The following is a 23,313-nucleotide window of genomic DNA, read 5'->3' on the forward strand; positions in this document are numbered from 1 at the left end:
AGTGTGACTGTGTGACAGTGTGGCAGTGTGACAGTGTGACAGTGTGGCAGTGTGACAGTGTGGCGGTGTAACAGTGTGGTGGTGTGGCAGTGTGACAGTGTGGCGGTGTGGCAGTGTGGCGGTGTGGCAGTGTGACAGTGTGACAGTGTGGCAATGTGGCAGTGTGACAGTGTGGCGGTGTGGCAGTGTGACAGTGTGTGTCTTCAACCCTCCTGTTGGAACTTCAAGATGGGCAAATCCAGAGGATCAGTGACCAGGAGGTCTGGCTGAGACAGTAAGTTCTGTGTTTAGTGACAGATGTAATCAAAAAAGGGGGGGGGAGAAGATGTCAACCTCTGGTCTCTCCTCACATTCACACCTGCCCAAATGGGTGCACACACACATATGTATCCCAGGTGCCTGCGTGCGTGAGCACACACACACACACACACTCAAGTAGCAAAGTAAATAAAAGTACCTTGAAAATCTCTGAGGAGTAACTCTTTCTGGAATGGATGTCTCATGCCCTCCATGAAAATCCACAGCAAACATGCTGAAAGGACTCATGGAAATTCGGGTGAGTGAAATCTCCCCAAAAGGACAACTTCCCAAGAAGAGCAACGGCAAGCAGGAAGTGAGGTAGTGTGTCTCACCCTGCCGTGTCCCAGCTTATTCCTGGGAAATGCGTGTGTTGTGAGCCTCATGCTCTGCTGTCTTTGTACCCTCTAAGCTATGCCTAATAAAGGGGACGCCCAAAAGCATTCTGTTTTGGAAAAGTCAATCAAGAGGCTAAAATTACTCTTATGTACAAAATTAAAAATTAAAAACCAGCTCTTCTGAGACTGGAGTATGGTCAGGATGAAATAAACCATCTTTTCAAAGGGTCTGAGCCAGTGATCTGCTTTTATATGAAGACCTCTCTTCCATGGACGCTGTAACAAGAAACGGATGGAGTAAAGTATGATTGTGTAGCTTAGTCTGTAAGAATCCATCAGCACTCTTCTCTAGGAAGCCCGCCCCTCATGGTGTATTGAAGAGCCAGCAGCTGAGCCTAGATGTGAAGTCTGTGGCTAGAGCCTCTTATTCTCCTGTTCACGCTGGTGCTGTGTGCAGGGGTCTGTGTGACTATCGTGTATTAATTGGTCATCACTGAGAGCAAAGAGACTGCTGGTTGGCATTTGGGTCCTGCAGAACACATAATTCACAGCAACCCTGACTTGCCCCAATGCCTCATTCCGCCCAAGCAGACTGAGGCAGATTCCTTATACCTGCAATGTCATAATTTTTTTCTTGTTCATAAAAAACTCACTAATAAAACCCAGAAATCTAGGCTAGGGATGTATCTTGGTGGTGGTATACTACCCTCATGTGTGTGCAAAGTAAGGGGGAAAATATCAAATCCCAAATGAGCAGGGGGTTAGATCTTTGCTTAATTCTGTTAGACATGTCTTGAAAAAAAAATCTTTCTGGATGTTCACAAAAGGCCAGCTTGCTTTCTCAAGAGTGGAGCATAATCTAATCAATAATTGCACTTGAAGGTGGTTTTGAGTGGAAAAGAGGGAAGAAAAGCTTTTCCCTATGGGTTCTGTACTCAAACCCAGCCCTTGAGAAGTTACAGCCTTCCTAGGCAGGCTGAGTAGCTGCTTGATGAGGCATCCTCACAGCTATTCCAAAACGCGCTTTCAAAACAAAAGTTAGAAAGCTCCCTGGCCCTTTCTTGAGAAGGGTCCCTTCCTGTTCCAATCCCATCCTGACCTTTTTGTTGAAGAAGAGCAAAATAACGCAGTAACAAAAACACAAGTGGCTGCCAAAGGAAGAGAGAGGGGGGAAAAGAGTTCCTGTAAGGGGCTGAAACAATAAATCTCCGCTCTGCTGACCTCCCAAAGGGAGTGTGTGCGTTTCCTCTAGTTCTTTATCAGAGTCCCCAAAATAAGTAGGAATGGGCAGCGTCTGGCCACATGCGGCACACCTTTTCCATTTGCTAACTCGGCCCGGAGAGGCTGGGAGGAATCCTTCACGCCTTACCCCGGGAGAGAAGCCACTGAGACCCTCCTAAGGCACCATGCAGCTGCTTCAGGTGACTGCACTTCTCCTCCTCCTGTGCAACCGTGTCTGCCGCAGTGAGGCCAGCGAAGGTACCGTTTCTTTGATCCTTCTGGTGGTGTGGATGAGAAATCGGAGCTGGCGAGCTTCTAGCCTCTGTTGACCTTCAGGAGGCTTCCTCCTGCTGTCCTCATGTGCCGATTGATTTGCTCGATGGAGTACAGGGAGCTAGGTGGGGAAGAGGCCGAGAAGGCACGCCACAGATGAGAGCTTGTTTCTGCTAAAAGGAAATGCTTGCCAGCCTGATGGCCTGAAAGTGTGTTTAATGGATTCATAAACAACTGGGGAAATGTGTTACCTTTTCGGAGACTAAGATAGAATTTTGGCTAAAAATGTGTTAATTCAAAAAGACATATATTTTTTTTCTATCATCAGCCCAGAATGATAAGAGACTTCTGTGTGAGGGAAAGGTTGTCATTGGAAACTGTGTTACCAAGGGCGCCGGTGTCAATCCCAGTTCTCTTTCAGCTTTGGTTGGGTAAAGCTAGCTAAAGAAGTGAATGGTGATTCACCATTAGGAGGATATTAGCATCTTAGGTGACTGGGCAAGCGGGGAATTAAATGTATAGACGTTTGTTACAGAAGTATATGCAGATATGAACACAGTCACGCAATACTTTGTGTGACTGTCAGAACTTTAAAGATAGACGTAAAACCCACCACCGACTGCCTGGAAAGACCCTCAGGTGCATGCTGCACCACCCTAGTGAGTAGCTGCAAGCGTCACTGTTTTTATTTCTAACCATTCTTAAGTAACACAAAATAAACAGTTAAGCTAAAGCACTAATTTATTCGGCTCCTGTCCTGTGCTGGGCGGTGCAAGGAACAGCAAAATGAGCAAGTTGCTTCCGTCTCCCACAGTGGTAGATGTGCTATTGAGAGAAACAGGCCATCGATTCTAGCATTAGGCAGCTTTAATAAGCATAAAAGCTAAAATACAAGCTACCAAGAGAAGACATAACTGGGAGAGACTGGTTCTGACTCTGAGGGTGTGAGTGGAGGGTATGTGTGCATGGGGTGGGGGGGTTCTCCAGAAAACTCAATTCTAAGTTTGCTTGCGCCTGTTCCCAAAGTTTACTGCCTACAAAATTTTAATTTATAAAAGCAATGTAAAGTTAAAAAAAAAAAAAGAATGAAAACACAACCAATGGTCCAACTTGAGCTACATCTTGTCCAGTGGCTTGCTCCTGAGTGTCTCCTCAGGATATGTTAGGACAGCTGATGAGAATGACTACCCTACAACACTCTGCTCAAAACCCGTGTGCCTGGCTGATAAAAGTACCACAAGCTTGGGCTAGGCTCTCCACCCCTTCAAGTCTGCAGGCCTTCAAGTGTGCAGCAAACCGCCAGCACGTTTTAATTCTGAATGGGCTGTGCATCCTGGGAACAAAGAGGAAGGGAGTCAGAGGAACTGGCCTCCAAACTGACTATAAGAGAGGCAACCAGCATGGAGAGAACACAGAAGGGCCCACAGACTTCTCCACTGTGGCCATTTAGGGAAAACAGCAGCCTCCTTCAGCTCACTGGTCAAGCGTCCACCCTCGCTTTAGCAGGGTCAACATTCTAACAAGTTATTAGCCCACACTGGATAATTCCTCACTGTGGCAGGGAAAATATTTAGACAGTATTTCCTTCGCATCTGCCAACAAACCTACTTGAGAACTTAAGACCTGTATCTGGAATGAGGAAAACAGGGAGGGGAGGGGAGGGAGAGAGGGTAGGAAGGAGAGGGGAGAGGGGCAGAGGGAAGAAGGGAAGGAGGAGGAGAAGGAGGAGAAGGGGGAGGAGAGAGAGAGAGGGAGAGAGAGAGAGAGAGAGAGAGAGAGAGAGAGAGAGAGAGAGAGAGAGAGAGAGAGACTGATCTTAAAATAACAGAAGCTGTATCTTGGCGCCACAGACTGACCCTTGACAGTGGCCTGGGTAGGGCTGACCGAGTTTTTCCAGGCTACATGGATGACTTGGATGCACCTGGCGCTGCCAGTTTATGTTTCCTTAGCAGAATGGGCACAGGAAATGAAGCATTTCCTACGTTCATCTCATTAGCTCTTTCCCAACTCTGTGTACCCAGAGTACATTGAGTTCTGAGCTTCATTGGCTCCTCACACTTAGAATGATCAACAAATTCATCAGCAGAGTCAATTATTGGGGTCTGGGAGGGAGCCATTTCGGCTTTAACGCTCAGATTGTCAAGCAAATGCATGCTTTTTGGCTCTGAAATTGACTGCTAAATATGAGTTCTTTTCCGAGAAACCAAGTACTTTTCTTTTTGGTGTTTTTTTTTTTTTTTTTTTTGTCAATCTCAGATTTAAATAAATACAATCTGGTGGTGGAACTTTTGTTGAGACCCAGAGAACTATCTGTATGGCAGCAAGTAGCTTTTGTCAATAGGATGCTGGCCTAAAATATATCGTCCAACTTGGAAAGCTGCTCTTTAGAAATATGTCCCAGAAGTTCCTGAAGGAGATGGCCAGTCTTTCCTGAAGTCTTCCGTGTTGTACTTAAAACTGAACTGACACCCCGGTGACTCTGAGGTCTAGAGGGGTGAGCTTTTGACGACTGAGACTCAGCAATGTTAAAAGACGATTTCAGGAAAATGGAAGCCCGGAAGCTGTATGCATTTACTCTCTCTACCATTTTATTTTTAAATGTTGCCTCAGTCTAGGAGTTTGGGGTAGGCAGAAACAGACCCCAGGATATGGAAATCAGATGGGTTTAGTTGCTTGGAAGAATTCATTTGTTACTGATAGAGCATCCAATTTTATAAAGCAAAAAATTGATTGAATATACTATAGGAAGATGCTGTGCTAAATCCTGTAGCTTTATCAAAGCCAATAGGACTCATTTCTTGTATTAGATAGAATGGTAAGAGGAAGAGCCAAGCAACACAAATTTTGTCATGTGTCTTGAGGAATAAGGAAAGAATGGCATAGAGAAATGCCAAACAAGTTCCTAGTTTGGTATGTTGGGAAATCTCACAACTTCTCATAAAAATGTGCCGAACTTTGTAACTTGAAAACCAGGAGGCTCAAGGTAGATGTAAAAATTTCCTGAATAGGAACACTGTTGAAACAGCAGTGTATTCTAGTCTATAAATATAAAGAAGCTGTAGTTTGAATCTGGGTACATACTAAGAAACACTGTGCGAAGTATGTATCAGGAGATGTTGAGTAGAGGATGGGAAATATAGATTAGTATCCATCCCTGGATCTGTAGCTCAGGGTAAAGCAGATTCTTAATTTATCCAAGGCACTAGATTAGAGTCCTACACCTCCAAAATAAAAAAGCAATATTGACTTATAGTTAACAATTGGTACCTGTGAAAGTGCTTGAGCATGGGGCTTATCATCAGAGTTCTAAACTAAGAGTATCTGTCTGTCAGCAGAAAATAGATCTGACTGCTGGGGTCAGAAGAGAGAATGGACAAGGAAACCATTGCACCAGACACTGTCAGTGAGAAAGTCTACCACTGAGGTGTAAAGCAGGGTCTGGGAGAAGCATCAAGGACATAGAACATGTGTTGCTTGTCCCTGTCATTTTTACTGCCAATGAGAGACAAGCCAAGACAGGGCTGTGTGGACACAGAATTGGGCAAAAAGAGCAGAGACAAGAAAACATATGAAGAGATATGTAGTTTGGGAGAAACACTAATGCTAAGATGGTGAGGTTTTGATCCTGGTGAGACATGTAAGCTGAGCTGTGCAATGGGAACTGAATGTTGTGGGAGCTGGAGATGATGTGTCTTTGTAGCTTTGGAGCCTGTCCTGAAACTAGGTATTGTAGACCAGGCTGGTCTCGAACTCACAGAGATTTGCCTGCCTCTGCCTCCCAAGTACTGGGATTAAAGGTGGTGTGCCACCACACCTGGCATCTAGTTCTTTCTTTTTCACAGATTATCTGTAGTTTATTTTTTTTATTGAGTTTATTGAGCTATACAAGACAAGATGTCATTTTTTTTTCTGCTGCATAGTACTCCATTGTGTAAATGTGCCACATTTTCCTTATCTATTCTTTAGTCAAAGAGCATTTAGGTTGTTTCCAGGTTCTAGCTATGACAAACAATGCTGTTATGAACATAGTTGAGCACTTGTCCTTGTGGCATGATTGAGCATCCTTTTGGGGTATATACCCAAAAGTGGTATTGCTGGGTCTGGAGGAAGGTTGTTTCCTAATTTTCTGGGTAACCCCAGTAACATGGATACTGAGAGAAACAATTAATAATGGGAGGACCTCCTGAAACTGAGAAGCTTCTGTAGACATCTAGTTCTTTTTTTTTTTTTTTTTTTTTTTTTGAGGATGCAGCTCTTTATTGGAATATTTTCAATCGTGTTTGCAAACATTAACACTAGGGGAAAACAGAAAGTCTTATTCTATCGAAGCCTGCTGGGTAGCAGCCTCAGCGACCTCTACCTGAGACTTAGCGACCCTCACAGGAGACAGCTGGGTGGCGGCCTCATCAACCTCCTCAAGAAGACACTGGGTCTCATCCTCTGGAAAAATGTCCTCCTCTTGCTTCATTCGTGGGCGGAAATAATTAACCAAGTTGGAGATCATCTGGGAAACGTCTTCTTGGTAATAAGGAGGCCCGAATATCAAAATCTCTGCATCCTCTTCAGGATGCCAATGGGTCACTTGAAGCAAGGTACGTGACATACTCTCGACATGTGGGATGTACTCCTTGCCAAATATTGCTTCCACGAACCAAGGATTCACGTACACTGTTTCTGGATCATCCAGATACTCGGTCCGAAACCACTCGGGCAGCGTGCTGGAGTCTCCGACCACTTCTAATAAGGTCCCTTCTTTGTGCTTCAACTGGACCAGCGACTTATAAGTCTTAAAAGGGACCATAGTGTACCAGTATTGTCATAAATAGCCTAGGCAACTCCAAACCCAGTAAACCCCGACATCTAGTTCTTGATTCAAAGCTTAACCCTCCTCATTGTGACAGCAACGTGAATACTCAGCTCCCTTCTCTTCCAGGCGCCCACGTGTTACACTCTGTATGGAGCTTAATTTCATGAGAGCCTCCCCTGCAGCATCTTAACTCTTCCTCCACACTGCAAGCATCTTACAGTTTGCCAGGAACTATGGCAAATAAATAATATAAATAAATAAAATATAAGGACAATATCGTAAACAAACAATATAAAAATAGTTATATGAAGTTGCTTTGTACTTCTTTTGAGCTCATTATTATTTGTTTTGTTTTTCAAGACAGGGTTTCTCTGTAGTTTTGGAGCCTGTCCTTGAACTAGCTCTTGTAGACCAGGCTGGCCTCGAACTCACAGAGACCCGCCTGGCTCTGCCTCCTGAGTGCTGGGATTAAGGGCATGCACCACCACCACCTGGCTGAGCTTAATTTTTATCCATATTTCTGACACTGGAATAAGCAATCTGTTAGTGTAAAGAGTAATTATTATGTGGAGCAAATGCAGTGGGAAGAGACTTTGGTCCTCAAGTCTTTTGTTTAGTATTCTTTCCTCAGTAACTCATTTTAAAATGGTCCTAAAAGTAAAAGTGATCATATGTTATCAAATATGAAGTATTTTCTGAACATCTATAAGGTCTTCCTTAACAAATTTCATTTCTCTTTCAATTTCATTTTGTAGATCAGAATCACTCAGAAAACTGAAAAGTGTTCATATTTGAGGGTTTCAGAAATTAATTTGTTAGATAGTCGTCATTTCCTTTTCTATCTTAAGCTTCAGGTAAATATTGAACTTGTGGATCATTGCATGATTTCAGTTACTAAGGTTCTTTTTTTTAGTAACAATCAATTTCCAATGGCCTCTGCAACTCTAGGAATAATTTGAGATGCTACATTTCTAAGCAATTTTAAGGTAAGAATTTATTGTGACATCCGATTCCTATGTCCTACCCCCTTTTCTGTTTCTGAACTCCTAGGGTTACTGGGCTTTTTTTGAATCAGGCGGTAATATTTCCTTGGTGTGAAAAGGTCTCTTAGAAGAGAAACTTAGAGTTCAGATGGCAGGTGGGGACCCCTATGCACCACAGCACGTGACAGAGGAATAGACACGAGAACATTAGTGGAGCCAGTGACCCTCACAAAGGCCAATGGGAAGCTCACATTCTGAAGTTGAGCAGGGGTTTTGTTTCCTACGCACAGATATATCAGTAGCGACGACAATTGCTCTCCAAATTAGAAGCGGCACCGTGGGAGAATTAGACTCCCACTTTGCTAGTCTGTATAGCCCTCCTGACCACGAGAACTCCAGCCATTGCTGTGGCAGCCATCTGTACACAGCTGTATCCAGACAGGGTTTTGCTTCATTTTGGTGGCGATATTTTGCCTTCTGTCTGATGCTATTCTGATACTAACCTTTGTTTCAGAATCATACTTGATTTTTTTAAAAAATTCTTTGTAATTTAGCACAGCAGCATTAGCATTCCACAAGACAGCATTTGATGAAGAGGAAGGAACTCAGGGAGAATACTTTCCATTTTCCCGTTGTTTTATTTACGTGTGTGAGTGTGTGAGAGAGTATGTGTGTATGTGCATGTGCATGTATGGCAGGAGATTGGTGCCTCTGTGCTTGTGCGGGAGATAGGTCAGTGTCAGGTATTTTCCTCGATGCCTTTCCACCGAATTTTTGGAGACCGGGTTTCACTAAACCTAGTGACTCAGTGACTCAGTCAGTGAGTTCCAGGGATGCTCTTGGCTCAGCATCCCTCATGCTGGGATAACAGGTGCACATGCCTCATTTGTTTTGGGGCAGGGGGTAGATCTGAACTCAGGTCCTCAAGCCCTTCATTAACTGAGTCATCTCCTCAGCCCAGGATTTTCCTTTTCTTTCTGAAATGCTTCAGACCCACTGCTCTAGCCCCACACCCTTTTCCTTGCAACCCCAGCTCTTCCTAAACCAAGGGCATGCACATTCTGATTTCGCACTCTGCTTCCCAGGGAACTCATTTTTTCTCAGTGGAAACGTTTGGATGTGGGTGTTGGTGTAGGCCATGGTATGGATTAGAGCTTCTCCTTACTTAAATAACTATAAAGTGTTGATCCATCTCTTGATGGTAAGCTAAGCAATACCCTAAAGAGGACCAGCTCTGAAGAAAACAGTTGTGTGTGTGCAGAGTCAGTAACGAGTTCTATGTCTAAAAACATCAATACTGTTGATTTTACTGAAATGTGCACCCCTTAGTAATCTCTTCAATCCGTCATCTTCTGTCTGAAACCTTTCTGAAGTGTGCAGTATCTGCACAGCCTCTTCAGCATCTGCCATTGGTGCTGATGAAAATCTCTCTCATAGCTCTTATTTCAAGGCCATTGGTGTTGCATCTGTTTTGCTGTCCAAGAAGCTGAGGCTTCGAAACAGTATGAGGGTATAGTAGGGTCACATGTCATGAAATCACACAAGAAGTGACGCTCTTTGGGACTTTCTTGTGTAGCTTGCTACCTTCCAGGGTGATGACATTTCTATAAGTTGTTTTCTGATTAAAAAAAAGAAGAACATAGCAAGAGACACCCCCCTCCATCAGTTGAGAAACCACTGCCACCTCTCATGGAACCTACAAGAACTTCTGCTTGGACATAATGATTTTTTAGCATCCTCATTCAAATGATCCTCATGAATCTTGTAGAAGGAACTGTAGTGCCTTTTGCCACACTGGCTAGAATAAAAGAGACCTGCCTCTAAATGTCAGTGGAGCAGATATATGGTTCATCAGAGATGGAAGTTACAGAATTAGTCACTTAATGTCAAATTGTAATAGTTCTAGATTCAGACGATGTGATTCAGATTCTGACTTTTGGATGAATTGCTTAACTTCTGGCATTCTGTGTAATTAGATAAGTGCAATTTAATCATGGGGACATTGATTGTGAGGTGATGCACACAAAATGTATAGAGGGGCAGCAAGTGCCATACAAATTTGGAACTTAATGCTCCATCATTTATCACATTTCACCATTTAGATGAAATGTTTTTATTCTAAGTTGATTCCAGTCAGAATCAACTAATAAGTATATACTTAACTCTCCCCTGATAAAATATAAATTCCTGAAATAATTTCACACAATATAGTATTCTAGAGGGTGGATGCTGAGCTACGTTATAGTCACAATATATGCAAGTGAAAATTATGTGTGTGAATTTGCATAATTTCAAGAGTGTTTTTCAAAGTTATATCACTTGCTTCACTAATCCATCACTTAGAACAATAGACACAAATGGAGAGAGAGATTTATTTAATAGTGTGACTCCATTAATGATAGGCTGACCTACCCCCAAGACTATTCATGCAACACAAATCAAACTCTATGAAGAAAGAGAACATGAAGTTGATTGGGTAGAAAAGTGGGGGTGGATCTTAGAGGTGGAGAAGGGCGAGTGAATGTTATCAAAAGATACATACAAAATAAATTTTCAAAGAATTAATATAAGACTATTTTTGAAAGTTTATATTTAATGAAACACATTTTTGTTTCAAAATAGTCAATATCTACTTTTTAAATTTTTTAAAGGCATGGTATAGTGTTGATTAGCCTGAAACTTGCTTTGTAGACCAGGCTGGCCTAAGACTTATTATATGAATCATAAACCTACAGAAATCTGCCTCTGCCTACTGAGTGCTGAGGTAAAAATTGTGCTACCACATGCAGCAGACCCACAAACAGTTTAATCTTTCATAAAAATTAACTATTAGTAGGTTTGAAAGGTCGGACACGTTAGTGATGGAGATTCAGTCATGATGCGGCAATGAAGTTTAGTCTTGCTTCTGCGTGTGACAGAACTGGTCACCACACTGAACCTAGGCTAGCATCAGTTTCTCTGTTAGACAGTAATGAAAAGTCTACGCATTGACAAGCAGTTATTCTACATGGCAATGAGAGATCTATTTTAAGTGTAATACTTACTATGAATAATCATTGGGTTGTCTATGATTATGGCAACTAATATTGAAATCACAGAGTCAATAAGTAGATTTATAGACTTCAGAATTCTGTCAGGCTTCTCTCTTAATAACTGGACTCTGTTGTTGCATTACTTCTCCTTTATCCATATACCTATAATGTTATTCTTTGTGGCTGTTCACATTGCAATGGCCATGTTTCAAAATAATGCTTGAGTTATAAAAATCACACACACAACATAGAAAACTATTTGTATAACACATTGACTTTATTTTTAACCGAAGTGGGAAAAGAAATTTGTTTTTGTGGTAAGAAGTGTGAAATTGCCCTCCTAGAGTGTTGAGCTAGTGTGAGGACACAGACAGGCAGCTCCTGGATCCTCTCCCTAGGGCGGAGAGGCTGCGGCTGCATGCCTGGACTCCAACTCCTCTGTTCGACTCCGGCATAGCTCCTGATTATGTTCTCTGCAAATCTGACTCTAGGAGGTGTGAGTTGTCTTTTAAATCCATAGAATTAGCTTATTAGGATTTATTTATAGCAATTGCAGGATCAAGGTTGCACTAATTAATGATTAAATCATGTGACTCGATGAGCTTTTTGTGATTCTCTGTTTCTTTTAGTTTTGACAGCTTTGTTTATGTGACCTAATTTTATGTAGTATTCTAAAACTTGGAAGAATTACAAAATTAAAAAAAAAAACAGAATTAAAAGAAAATGCTGTCAGTCACCTGTTACCCTGGTAACATCAGGTTACCAGGACTGGTTGAATCAGTCCACCATTTAATGGTACGTGACTCTTCAGGCATTAAGGATAATGTCTCAATGTTTTTTCCTTTTCCTGTGATCTATCTTTGGGTTAGTTAGTGGCCTTGCTTTAATGTGGAAAACTGTGTTTCATTGCAAGTCCTCAGAGTAAAAAAGACACAGGGCATCCAAGATGTGTTCTGCTGCTTGAGGCATATTTACTTTTATCCTTGGTGTTCTAGTTGGTTTCTCTAGTGCTGTACTTGGCTTACAGGTCACAGTCCATCACTGGGGGAAACTGAGGCAGGAACTGAAGCAGGGGCCTGGTGGGTTACATTTGCTTGCCAGGCCCCATGAAGCTGGTCTGCCATCTTAGTTTATATAATGGAGATTGTGCCGACCGTTGATCATAGCATCTACCCAAATCAACCAAAGTGACCAGCAAACTGTTGACTCAGATTTCCTTACATAACAATCCCCTCCCCCAAAAAAATCCCATAATCCTCTACACCATCTGTCAGGTCATTCTGAACTATTATACTTCAAATAAAAGTAAATTTATTACGTTGTTGACATCCATAATTTCTCAAGTTAACTTCAATCTAATCCTGAAAAAGTAGGAACATCAGATCATTCGGTCATTCTTAAATTTGAAATTTTTCACAGGTCAGTAGTCCTTCCAAATGGCATTTATGTGGTTGACGCGAGTGTTAACAGACCCAATCCCTCACAACACATTTATCTGAGTATAGTTCTAGTAAGAAATTTTGTCTAAAAATGATTGACCGTATTTGGTAACAGAACAGAGATTTTATCTTTTTCCCGGTTGAGCCCTGGGACCAGATTGAGCCAGGACCTAACCATGGAGAGAAGACACTGCTCTCCAAGCCAAGAGCCCTTAGTCTCAGTTGCCAGTGGCTCCCATTTCTCTTGTGACTGACGCAAGCAGGTTCCATGTTCTCCAGCCAGGATCTTCCACATCTACGAAGCGAAAGACGTTGGGCTGGATGGCGGCGCAGCTCCTTCCAGAGCTCCAGCTTTATGTTCTTACTCTAACAACTTCTGTACGTTTTGCCTTGCCTCTCCCTCATCCTGACACCTCCAGGAGCAGAGCAGGGCTCAGCTCCGGGGATTCTCACTTGGGCTGCTTGGCCGAGGGGCTTGGCACATAAAAGGCGTGTTCTGTTTGGTCAGAGATCACATCAGCAAGACGCTCTCCCATTTTCTTCTTTTATTGGCACTATTCATGTGGCACTCATTAGCAACCAGGAAGAGTTGCCCAGAGGAAAAAACGGGGCTATAAAAGACCTGAAAACTGCTGCGGCTCAGGGAGGGAGAGGCCCTGGGTGAGAGAGCTAGGATGGGGCAGGTGGAGGCGCTGGGAGGAGACGCCCTAACAGTTCCACTGATTGGGAAGAGAGTGCCCGCCGGCCTCTAGCCTTTCCTCTGGCAGCCAGTGTGTTTCTCTGCGTGGCCATCCAACTCCATTCACCAAGCCACTTCACAGCAGGCACTGGGAAGTTTACTTTTCAAGGAAAATGGCATACTCTCCTGCTTTCTGGGAAATTTTTGCTATGAATTCATTGTCTTTTTTTTTTTTCTTGTACTAGTTTAGGATAATAGGAAAGTAGATATGGCCAAGAAAAATATTATTTGAACTACTGAATTCCCCTAGGCACTACACTTAAATTCCTACTTTGTCTGGCCTGCCCCTTCAGTACTTACTCATGGGATGTTGTCATTCACTCTCAATTCTGCTGGCTCTTTCCACCCTATTAACCTGGGAGCACCCTGTAGGCTACTCAGGAAAATTTTCCACTTTTAATAATAAGTTAATTAAGGAAGAAAATGCTACATTCTCTTCAGTGTCTCATGTGGCGTGGGCATGTGGCTGATAATCCAAACACAAAGTTGGTTTCATTAAATTGTTAAGATACAAAAAAATGTTTGAGGACTCATGGAGTATTAACACAGAGACTGTGACTACAGAGAGGAGATGAGACTCTGTGTTATTGCAACATGGCACACAGTGATACTGGTCAGCTGGCTCGTTACCCTGATGGCACTCAATTAAGATCAGTTGCCAAAACGACTTAGGAACTGTGGCCCAGAGGTCCTAAACCAAACATCTTTGACATGAAATGAGAAGGGGTGTTGCTTGTCCACACAATATCTTATAGTTTCAGAAGTGTTTCTCCAAAGAAAATTTGATAAAATAGATTAGCCACAAAGAAAAAATGCAAAGAGGAGAGGCTCTTCCTGCATTTTCTTAGTAACCCTGGGGCTTGTATTTACTTGACATTTATACTGAGTTTCACGTGCCCTGTGTACATGCTCCCTTTCCTAAATGTGTGTGCACATCTACCTTGCCCACTCCACACATGATCTGACTTCCTGTGTACTCCAGGTTTAATCCCATCACCTGTCGTGTAAAGCCTGTATTGCATCTAAGCAGCCAGCAGATAGTGTGCGAAACATCACCCATGTTTTGATGTTTTAGTGCACAATGAAGAACAATTGTTACAGTATTATTTTGTACAACTACCTAGGCTTTCTGGTCAGTCTTTTCTTTGTTTATTAAAATGAAGAATATTTGTCTTAAAATATTGCTGGAAATAGTTGGTAGCATCAGCTCATGGCATTATTTTGTAGCCTTAAGAAACCGGAGAACCGAGAGAACGATTTGAATGATGGAGAACACATATCACAGCATGAGAGTAAAGCTGGTTTGTTTCCTCTCATCTCCTCTTACTGACTGCTGACCATAAACTTCCTGACCTTGACGGAACTCTTGGACATCCATCCTTTCCCGCTCAGTCTTGCAAATGGACAGTTGTATGGAAATTTGAAGAATGTATGAATCTAAAGTTAGAACATAATTGAAAAGAACAATTGAAATTTCATTTCTATAGGTCATGACAGCCTGTGATAAGAGTCTACAGCATAAGTTTTTTGGCAACTTCTGCTTTATGTTCCTTATTTTGCAAGTGTGGGAATGTAGGAGCATCCCTACCAGGGCATTCATTTGGAGGTTAAAGAACAATCCAAGTTGTTTATCTCATTCCTCGATTTGGGTTCAGGGGATTGAACTCAGACCATCCAGTTTGAAGGCTCATATCCTTACCCAGTAAACCACCTCACCAGCCTCAACACACATCTTTATAGGGACTCGGTTTCTGCTGCCCTGTCCCTGTTCAGCTTCCTTACTGGTCATTCCATGTCGAGAGGCAGGATTCACAGGGATAAATGAAATGCATTACTTGATGTGGTCATTTCAGTGAGACATGTCCCCCTCCCTAGTGCCATGTATTTGAACACCTTGTCACAGTCAATGGCATTGTTGGAGAAAAGTTAGGGAACTTTTAGAAATTGGAGTCTTGATAGAGGACTCACAACCCTGGAGACAAGATCCCATGGCTTGTAGCCTTGCCTGTGTGTGGATAAAATGTGACTGGCCAGCTTCAACTTCCTACCTCCTGCTGCCACACCTCCTCTGTCCTAGACTCAGACTCTGGAGCCAAACACCAGATCAATCCTTTCTCTATACGTTGTTGCTGTTCATCATATTTATCACAGCAACAGACACAAAAGAGATGAGATGTTATTCATCCATTCGCTAGATTGCATGCAGAAATACAATAAATGTGCATTAGCCATCACTCCCAAAGGAAAAAAAAACAACCTATCAAAGCACAGAAACACAGATGCATGTTTCCAATTTCATGAAATTAAAAGTTGAAGTTTAAACCCTGTTACACTTATATTAATATAGAGCCTGTAGAAATTATTGCAATGTCAGATAAAGGTTACTTGGGTAAAGGTGGGAGGTAGGCCATTCATAAAGGCACATTCCCAAAGAGCTTCCAGATCACCGTTAGCCCAGGTTTGAGCCAAGATTTTATTTGCTATATATGCATTCACTTTTCCCCATTTCTATCTCTTATCTTTTATAATAAAAATAAATAGTTTGAAAACATTAGAAGTTCCTGAAAATGTAGCTAATACAATCCCACTACATAGTTGGCACTTAGCAACCGGCTGAGTAAAAAAGAGGGGGTGATCATTTGTGAGGCTTAAGCGTTGTGTGGTAGGAAAACTGAGGACTGTGGATGGGACTAACAAATGAGGCCTCATGCAGGTAGGACAACTTGAGCTTCAGCAGAATAGAATGAAGATGCTAAGCTTAGAAATTTAGCGATTAAACTGAAATTTATTAAAATGAAAATAAGCAATCTTATTTGGTAGAGAAGAATCTTCAAGGTCTTAAAAGTGATTAGCACTTATCTGAGGTTGAATGTGTTTAACCAAAAAAACCTTAGGAAATGTTAGAAAAGAAACCCTAGAGGAAAATGTCTGTAGCCTTCTCAAATGTTTGTTATGAGAATAGATTCTTTTGCCAAATAAAGCTTCATTATCATAAGTCCTAAACAATTTCTGGATACACTATTTCTCCACATCTCTAGAATAATGTCTATTAATACAAAACTATTTTATACTTGTGAACTTAAATTATGCCATGGATTGTCTCTCCATCCACTTTCAGTCTCTTGAATTTTAGATTCTCGCTCATTAAACCTTGCTTATCTAACTTCAGACACCTGCCCTGTGACACCCCACCCACCTCTGCGCAGGCTCGTCCCCTGCAGTGAGGTAGCGGTCTGCAAGATGCAACTGCCTCCAATTATTTTAGGAAAGGCATTCATTGTCCTTAGTAAGCTGATGAATCTGGGGATGATAGCGGCGTAGGTGTGTCATCTCACTCAGCTGAAGATGATGCTGCAGAGTTAAGGCTAGCTGGGCCACTCAAGTTTCCTATTCTCCCAGAAGTGCTGAGAGAGAGACAAGGCAAGATCTTAAGCCCATATTCAGGTTGGTTTGCTGTGTTTCTTTTTTATTGTATTTTATTTTATTTTTTATTTGTTTGCTGTGTTTCTTGGTGCAGAAGACAAGAAATCATTATCTGGAACAACCTTTTCAACTATTTCACAGACTTTTAATTATTTCTAAATTTTAACTTTCCTAGAACCCCATCTAAATCAGGATAGAAGTACTTTAAAAAAAAAAAACTTATTTGCAAAGTGATAAAACATTTATCAAAAGCATGCTTGAGCGAATCAGTGTGCCTTGTTTCCCAGTGGAGTTCCTCAGTACCAAAGCATTTTTTGCTTGGAATTGAACAACAATGGTGTAGCACTTGAGTATCCACTGGGAATTAAAAAAAAAAATTATATACGTTATCTCTACGAGTCCCTAAAAGCCAGGCAATGAGGTACACGTTGTTTTAAACTTGTAATAAACATCTAAATTCTTTTTTAAAAATTTGTTTTTAATCTATGCATATATGTACGTACCTATGAGCGTAGGTGGCAAGGGGTTCAGAAGAGGGCATCATATCTCCTGGAGCTGAGGTTATAGGTGGCTGTGAGCCAATCAGCGTAGGTGCCAGGAACTGAACTCAGGTCATCTGCACCATCAATATGTGCCTTTAACCACTGTGTTATCTCTGCAGCCCAGAATGTAAGAAAAATGTGAAAGAGACGACAAGTACCTTGAAAGTGATGCTAAATTTTGTATATTAATAAGGAGAAAAATAGCACAGGCAAATTAAATTTAGAAGCTTAGCCAGAAAGTAGTTGTATTTTTCTGTGACTTAAAATAGTTGAATATTGAAATATAAAAACTAACTAACCTACGAAAAATAATTTATGCATACAAGATGTGTACTCAAAGACATCCTTAAAAATCTTGAGCAGTTCACCTACAGAATTTACAAAATGTGAGCATTGTGATTATAAGATACAAACATAAATCATCTTAGTTGATAAGTAACTATGTACATGGAGACTGTGTTTTTATTTCCCAGCCTCCCAATCCCAAATAATCACAAAAACTATATTAATTACAGAACTGTAATTATAGTGTTATATCATACAGTAACTATATTATGGTTACCATTACATTGTTATGTAATATAGTAACTATATTAATTACAACACTGTTTGGCCAGTGACTCAGGCAATTCCTAGCTAGCTCTTACACCTTAAATTAACCCGTTTCTATTAATCTGTGTATTGCTACAAGTCTGTGACTTACTGGTAAAGTTCTAGTATCTTTCTCTTTCAGCAGATACATGGCATCTCTTTGACTCTGCCTACTCTCTCTGTATATCTTTTTTGGATTTCCCACCTGGATTTACTCTGCTAAGCCATTGGCCTAAACAACTTTATTCATCAATCAATAAAAACAACGCATATACAGAAGGACATCCCACGTCATAACTATCATTTCTATCATTACATAACACAGTCCCAAAACATAGTGGACATTGAGTAACTATGTTGGGGGGAAACAACTATTAAGTGTCCCATTGTGGGCTCTAGGAACTGTCTGTACAGAGTTCTGGGGAAATGATTACAGAGAGTACAACTGAACTTTAGTGGAAGAAAAACCATTTGCATTCTAGAGGGACTTTATTAAATAAAAAGAGGGAGAAAAAACACCCGGACAACTTACAAGTAGAAATAAAAATGCCTTAATTAAGAGAGAGCTTGGAATTCAGCTTTTCCAGTAGAAAGCCATAGGAATTAGGATAAGTAGGTTCTAATAAATAAGTAAATAAATAAACAAATAAATAAATATTTTTTTAAAACTGCACAGATTCCTCTAGGATACAGAAATTCATGTTTTAAAATCTGATCATCTTTGTCCTTGACAGTGATTTGTCCGAGCCAGTCTCAGCACACACACTGGTCTGTGTCTGGTGCTATTCTTGAAGCTGAGTGAGTCATTTCTATAGTGAATGGAACTGAGTTGTACAACTAGCAAAGTACAATGAAGCTCCATAGTAGCAAGCTGTTTTCTACCTTGGTTTCTTGGATTGCTTTTTCTGGGAGAAGAATCAAGGAACTTCATGGTGATCACCAATAGAGAAAAATCCAGGATCTACATAATCAGCCATTGTCTTCTATGTGGATTCTTCTAGTTCACCCTGCTTTTAGCCTTGCCAGTCCCGGTCAACACCTGGCAGGGGTCAGAGAGTGACGCAAACAAAACCACAAATTGTTCAAAGCGCTTGTCAAACTGCCACTGCAAAGAGGAATACTAGACGGTGGTGTAAGGGTAAATTACAATGCAATATGAGCAGCTTAATACAGCTGCTGTCAATGAAAACTTGCTCTATATTTAAATTTTTGAGACAAATTTATTTCAATGTTATGAAATATCATTTCACCTCTTCCTTTGTCTCCTCCCAAAATTCAATTTACACCTTTACCAATGTTAGTTTTTCTTTATGACTTTACTCTTGCTTAAAATTAAAAGAGTAAAAATGAAATTCACACTGTTGTAAGAATCAAAGCATTGTTGAAGACATATCAGTGGTTACATCCTAGTTTTTATTTAGTATAACTTTATCAGAGTTTGAACATAAAATGTCACCTTTATTCCAAAACTTAGGTTTTCTTTTGTATTTTGATCATTTACTGCTTTCTTTTTTTATTTCTTGTACCATTTTGCCCTTTTCTAGTTTTACCTTTATATTTTGGGTTTTCTTTCACATTTATTCCTTCTAAACTTCATCCTACAAATATACAGTAATTTCTCTAATTCTTTTTTTGCCTATTGTCTCTTTCATTATTATTCGTGATACTTTAAAATGTTTAATTTACTGCTCTTTGGAAACTTAATTCCATTTACTCTTTCTAAGGTAAAAATCAGATTTCTTTGAAGACTGGTTGATAGCTGTTGCCCTAGATAAAGTATTTAGTGGGTTATGGGTTAATTTGTTTTGCTGCTAGGTAGTTATGATGTATGAAATGAGAAATCAAGTCTTACTCGAGTCTGTCTAGATTGTTGTAGGCCTTTTGGCTCCTTTTCGTGTAAAATATTTCCTCTGTATTGGTATATGAGACATTAATGATTGTCAATTAACTGTTCAGCCCTTATTTTCTACTTGTTATCAGGGTTTAAAATCACACTGATCTTTGGGACCATGTGACCTTTAGATCTCAAAGGAAGTGGATACAATCCATGCTAGAATTTGAGAAAGAGAAACTCATTTTTCCCTCAGACAGAGAAGCTATCTGATTTGGTGATTTGGTGCGGTACAACATCCATGCCTGCCTGGTAGTGGGGGAAGATTTTCTCAAGAATACCATTTCCAGTTTAAAATGGCACAATTAATGTCACTAGATGGTCTAAATAATCATAGAACTTAGAATAATAGTGATCCAAATTTCAATATGCTTCTGGTTTCTAAAGCACATTATGTGTGATTGGTATTCTCATGTTTTTACTATGTTCTAACACTCACTGATTTCTCTTTTAAAGCTGAGAAAGCATGAATCAAATTGAAGATATAACTAAATTTTATATCAAAAATCCAATGATCCCAATTTAGTTGCAAATGCCTATAATCCGAGACCTCAAGAAACAAAGACAGGAAGAAAGTGATTTTGAGGTTGGCCTGTCATAGAGCCAATTGAAGACTAGCCCAAACTACCTAATGAGAATATACCTCAAAATAATAATTAGCAATAACAATGATGCCTACTCTATAGTGATGACTGGAGAAATAGTTAAGTGGTAAAACATTTGCTTCCAAGCACACACACACACACACACTTCTTCCAGTGACTCTTAATAGTATTTATTTTTGTGATTACTTCTATCAAGATCTGTGATGTCATTTTACTTTGTATGTCATAGTATTACATATTATAAAGTGAACTTGTTTTTTTAAAGATGAACTGACATTAAGAAAAAAGGAGTAAGGAAGTAGTACATAAAGAAAAAGCTATGAAAAGCCATGTGGTAGTAAGAATCCAAGTGGGACAGGAGTAGCTGGAATTTGTAACTCAAGTTCCTAAGAACTCAAACTTTAGTAGGCTGCTGCAGGCATAGTTGACAATTCATTTGCCAGCTCTGTTTCTCTCACTAGGGCCTGTGGCAGCAGACGAGGGTTTGCTAATGCATTGATGCTTGGTAAACAGCTCCTCTGGATATACACAGTGCATTTCACTGCAGCCTCTATCGCAGAAGGAGAAGAAGAGTGATGTCATCTAACATTGCAATCTCACTAGAGACAGGAAAATGCAGCAAACACACGAAATGTTCCATCAGTTATCCCCAGATTTTGAAATGGCTCTCTCCTTAAAGAACCGTAAATCCAAACTTATACTGTATTCCATACTATTCAGGTCACAAAGAGCTGAGGTCTCCTTACAAACAGGAATAAATAATGAAATAATGCTTTAAAAATAAGCATAAACCCAGAGTAGTTCACGTGTTCATTGTAAATTCAATGCAGTTCCTTATTCTTCCGTTTTTATGAGATGCAAATTCTACCTTAAAGGTTAGAATAATTATTGCAGCCTTATACATATTCAATCCAATTCAAACAAAGCTTAATTATGTCTATCATTTAATAAACATTAAGGACCTAATGACAAGCACCTCATTGGTAGCCAAAGACACACAGATACCTGCAAATGCCACTAAGATTGTCTGAAAATTAATAATTCTCACATTTTTCATAACTCTAAATTTTTAAAATATTTAATTATATCAAACTTATTCCATAGGGCTAAATTCATGATATATTGATAATATGATATTACACATATTTTTATTTTCTCTTATGTATGTCTCTGTTTCTATATCAGGGAAAATAAATTTAATAACTATAAAGTGAATTTGTCTTCAAAATTAACAAAATCAACTCATAAATGTTCCCTGTAATGTACTTCTGACTTCAGACATAGAAAACTTCATAAAACACATCCCTCAGTGCTGGTGCTGCCCAGATTGGGTAACCAGTTCCACAGCTCCAGAGCCCGTTTCTTTGGATTATCCTCTTATAGATATGAAGCATCATTTACAGCCAACGGCGTTCAGGACAGCTACAGAGGCAAGTTACAATTACCCTCTGCCTCCCAAACACAAAGCTATGACCCAGAAGGCTTATGCTTCTGGATTTGGTGGATGATATTTAATTGAATAAGAAAAGGATTTTAGATACCGTCAATGGCGCTTATGCTTCTTCATTCTTTGATACACGACCATGAGGCTGAAAATGTACACTGAGCCCTTGGGAAATGTCAGAACGTGTGACACATGATGGGAAGTGTTTTCACACTTGCCTTTATTGCCAGCTTTCTGCATCCATCAAGTAGTGTGTGTCTCTTTGTTCTTTAGGGCAAGTCCTTTAGCTTTGCTTTAGCAGGAACCAAAATGTGCTTTCCCTTTCCTCCATGCATAGCAGATTAAAAAAAAAAAAAGACTTAACTAAAGGCCTGGTGCATATTTCCAATTGTTAGTGAAGGCAAGCAGGTTGCCACCAGAGAGAGGCAGAGTGAAGGGCACACTTTAGATGTCTCTGCTACTGACTTGCAGTAACGTTCCATCTCAACCTTGGAAAGTTTTTTTTTCCCTCCTGTATTTTCAAAAATAAAATAAAACGTAGCTTCCAGTTTTCAGTGAATTCAGTTCTTTAGTTCTTCTACCTCTGGTTCTGGGCATCATTTTTAATGTGTAAGATCTTCTACTATAAGGAATCTGACCACGTGGTTCTTAATAAACACCATTCCACCCAAGTCTTTGTCTTGGGATTTAGAGACAGACCTTCAGGGGGCTTTGTTTTTCTTGTGAAAACTGGAAGGCACTATCATAGAATGAGTCCCCCTAGATGAGTTCTGAGGTCTGTTTGAGTCAATTAGAAAGGCAAGCATGCAGCTCACGTCTTATTTTCCTTGCCAGTGAACGTAGGCCTCCAGCCCCATATTCTCGGCAGACTATCAGGATGTGTGCTTGCCAGCCTGGTGCTGAGACCTTATCCTGGAAACATGTCAATCGCCTACTATTAAGTTAAAAAAAAAAAATCTGTGGTAATGAGGGCTGCATCTGTCCCACACCATACAGAGTTATTTTTTTAAAACATGAGATGCAATTAACCCACAAGTGGCTTCTTCAGTGGCATCTTTAGGGAATTTTTCAGAACATTTATTCCTTAAAGATAATATACTCTTGCAAAGCTAATCTCTAAAATCATAGAGCAGAAAAAACACAAAGTCATCTCTGTTCCTGGCTAAGTACCTGATGTTCTCCCTGTGAGCATGTGGTCAGACCGGTTTTCTATCTGCACTGTGAGCAGGAGAACACACACAGAGAAAGAAAAGAAAGACCTCTGTGCTGGAACTCAGGACTGGTCTGTGCTGCAACCAAAGGGCTGTAACTCCCCAGTCCAGGGACATCTGCTGTTTTAACTATAAATTATGTCACAATCATTTAAAGTGATTCTCTATTTGAAAGGAATGACTCAGCAAAGGTAATATTTCTGACTCAGTTCTGGGATGCTGTTTAAGGCCCAGAGTAGTCAGACCAACATCACTGCTGAAGATGTACTATCTGAAGATCTATGGCAACATCTCTCTCAACTTTGGGAATAGAAGCTCCCCATTTCCATACAAAAATACCCAAGACTTCTAGGGACGTCATAGTAAAACCCACTGAGCGAGTTAAGAGAAATTAAATGCTACTAATCGCTTAACGACTTGTTCTTTCCTTTTTTATTGCTTTTATTGAACTATGTATTTTTCTCTGCTCTGCTCCCC

General features: G+C 40.4%; 1 protein-coding gene across 1 annotated transcript in view; it reads left to right on the plus strand.

Annotated features, from left to right (window-relative positions):
* Positions 1-1,909: 1,909 nt before the first annotated feature.
* Positions 1,910-23,313, plus strand: part of Emcn (endomucin) — an 84,629-nt gene continuing 63,225 nt past the window's right edge. Inside the window, exon 1 of the mRNA XM_057793775.1 lies at positions 1,910-2,114. Coding sequence (XP_057649758.1) covers positions 2,042-2,114 — 73 coding nt within the window. The 5' untranslated portion in view covers positions 1,910-2,041. The remainder of the gene's footprint in view (positions 2,115-23,313) is intronic.

Source organism: Chionomys nivalis, chromosome 18 (assembly GCF_950005125.1).
Source record: "Chionomys nivalis chromosome 18, mChiNiv1.1, whole genome shotgun sequence".
NCBI lineage: Eukaryota > Metazoa > Chordata > Mammalia > Rodentia > Cricetidae > Chionomys > Chionomys nivalis.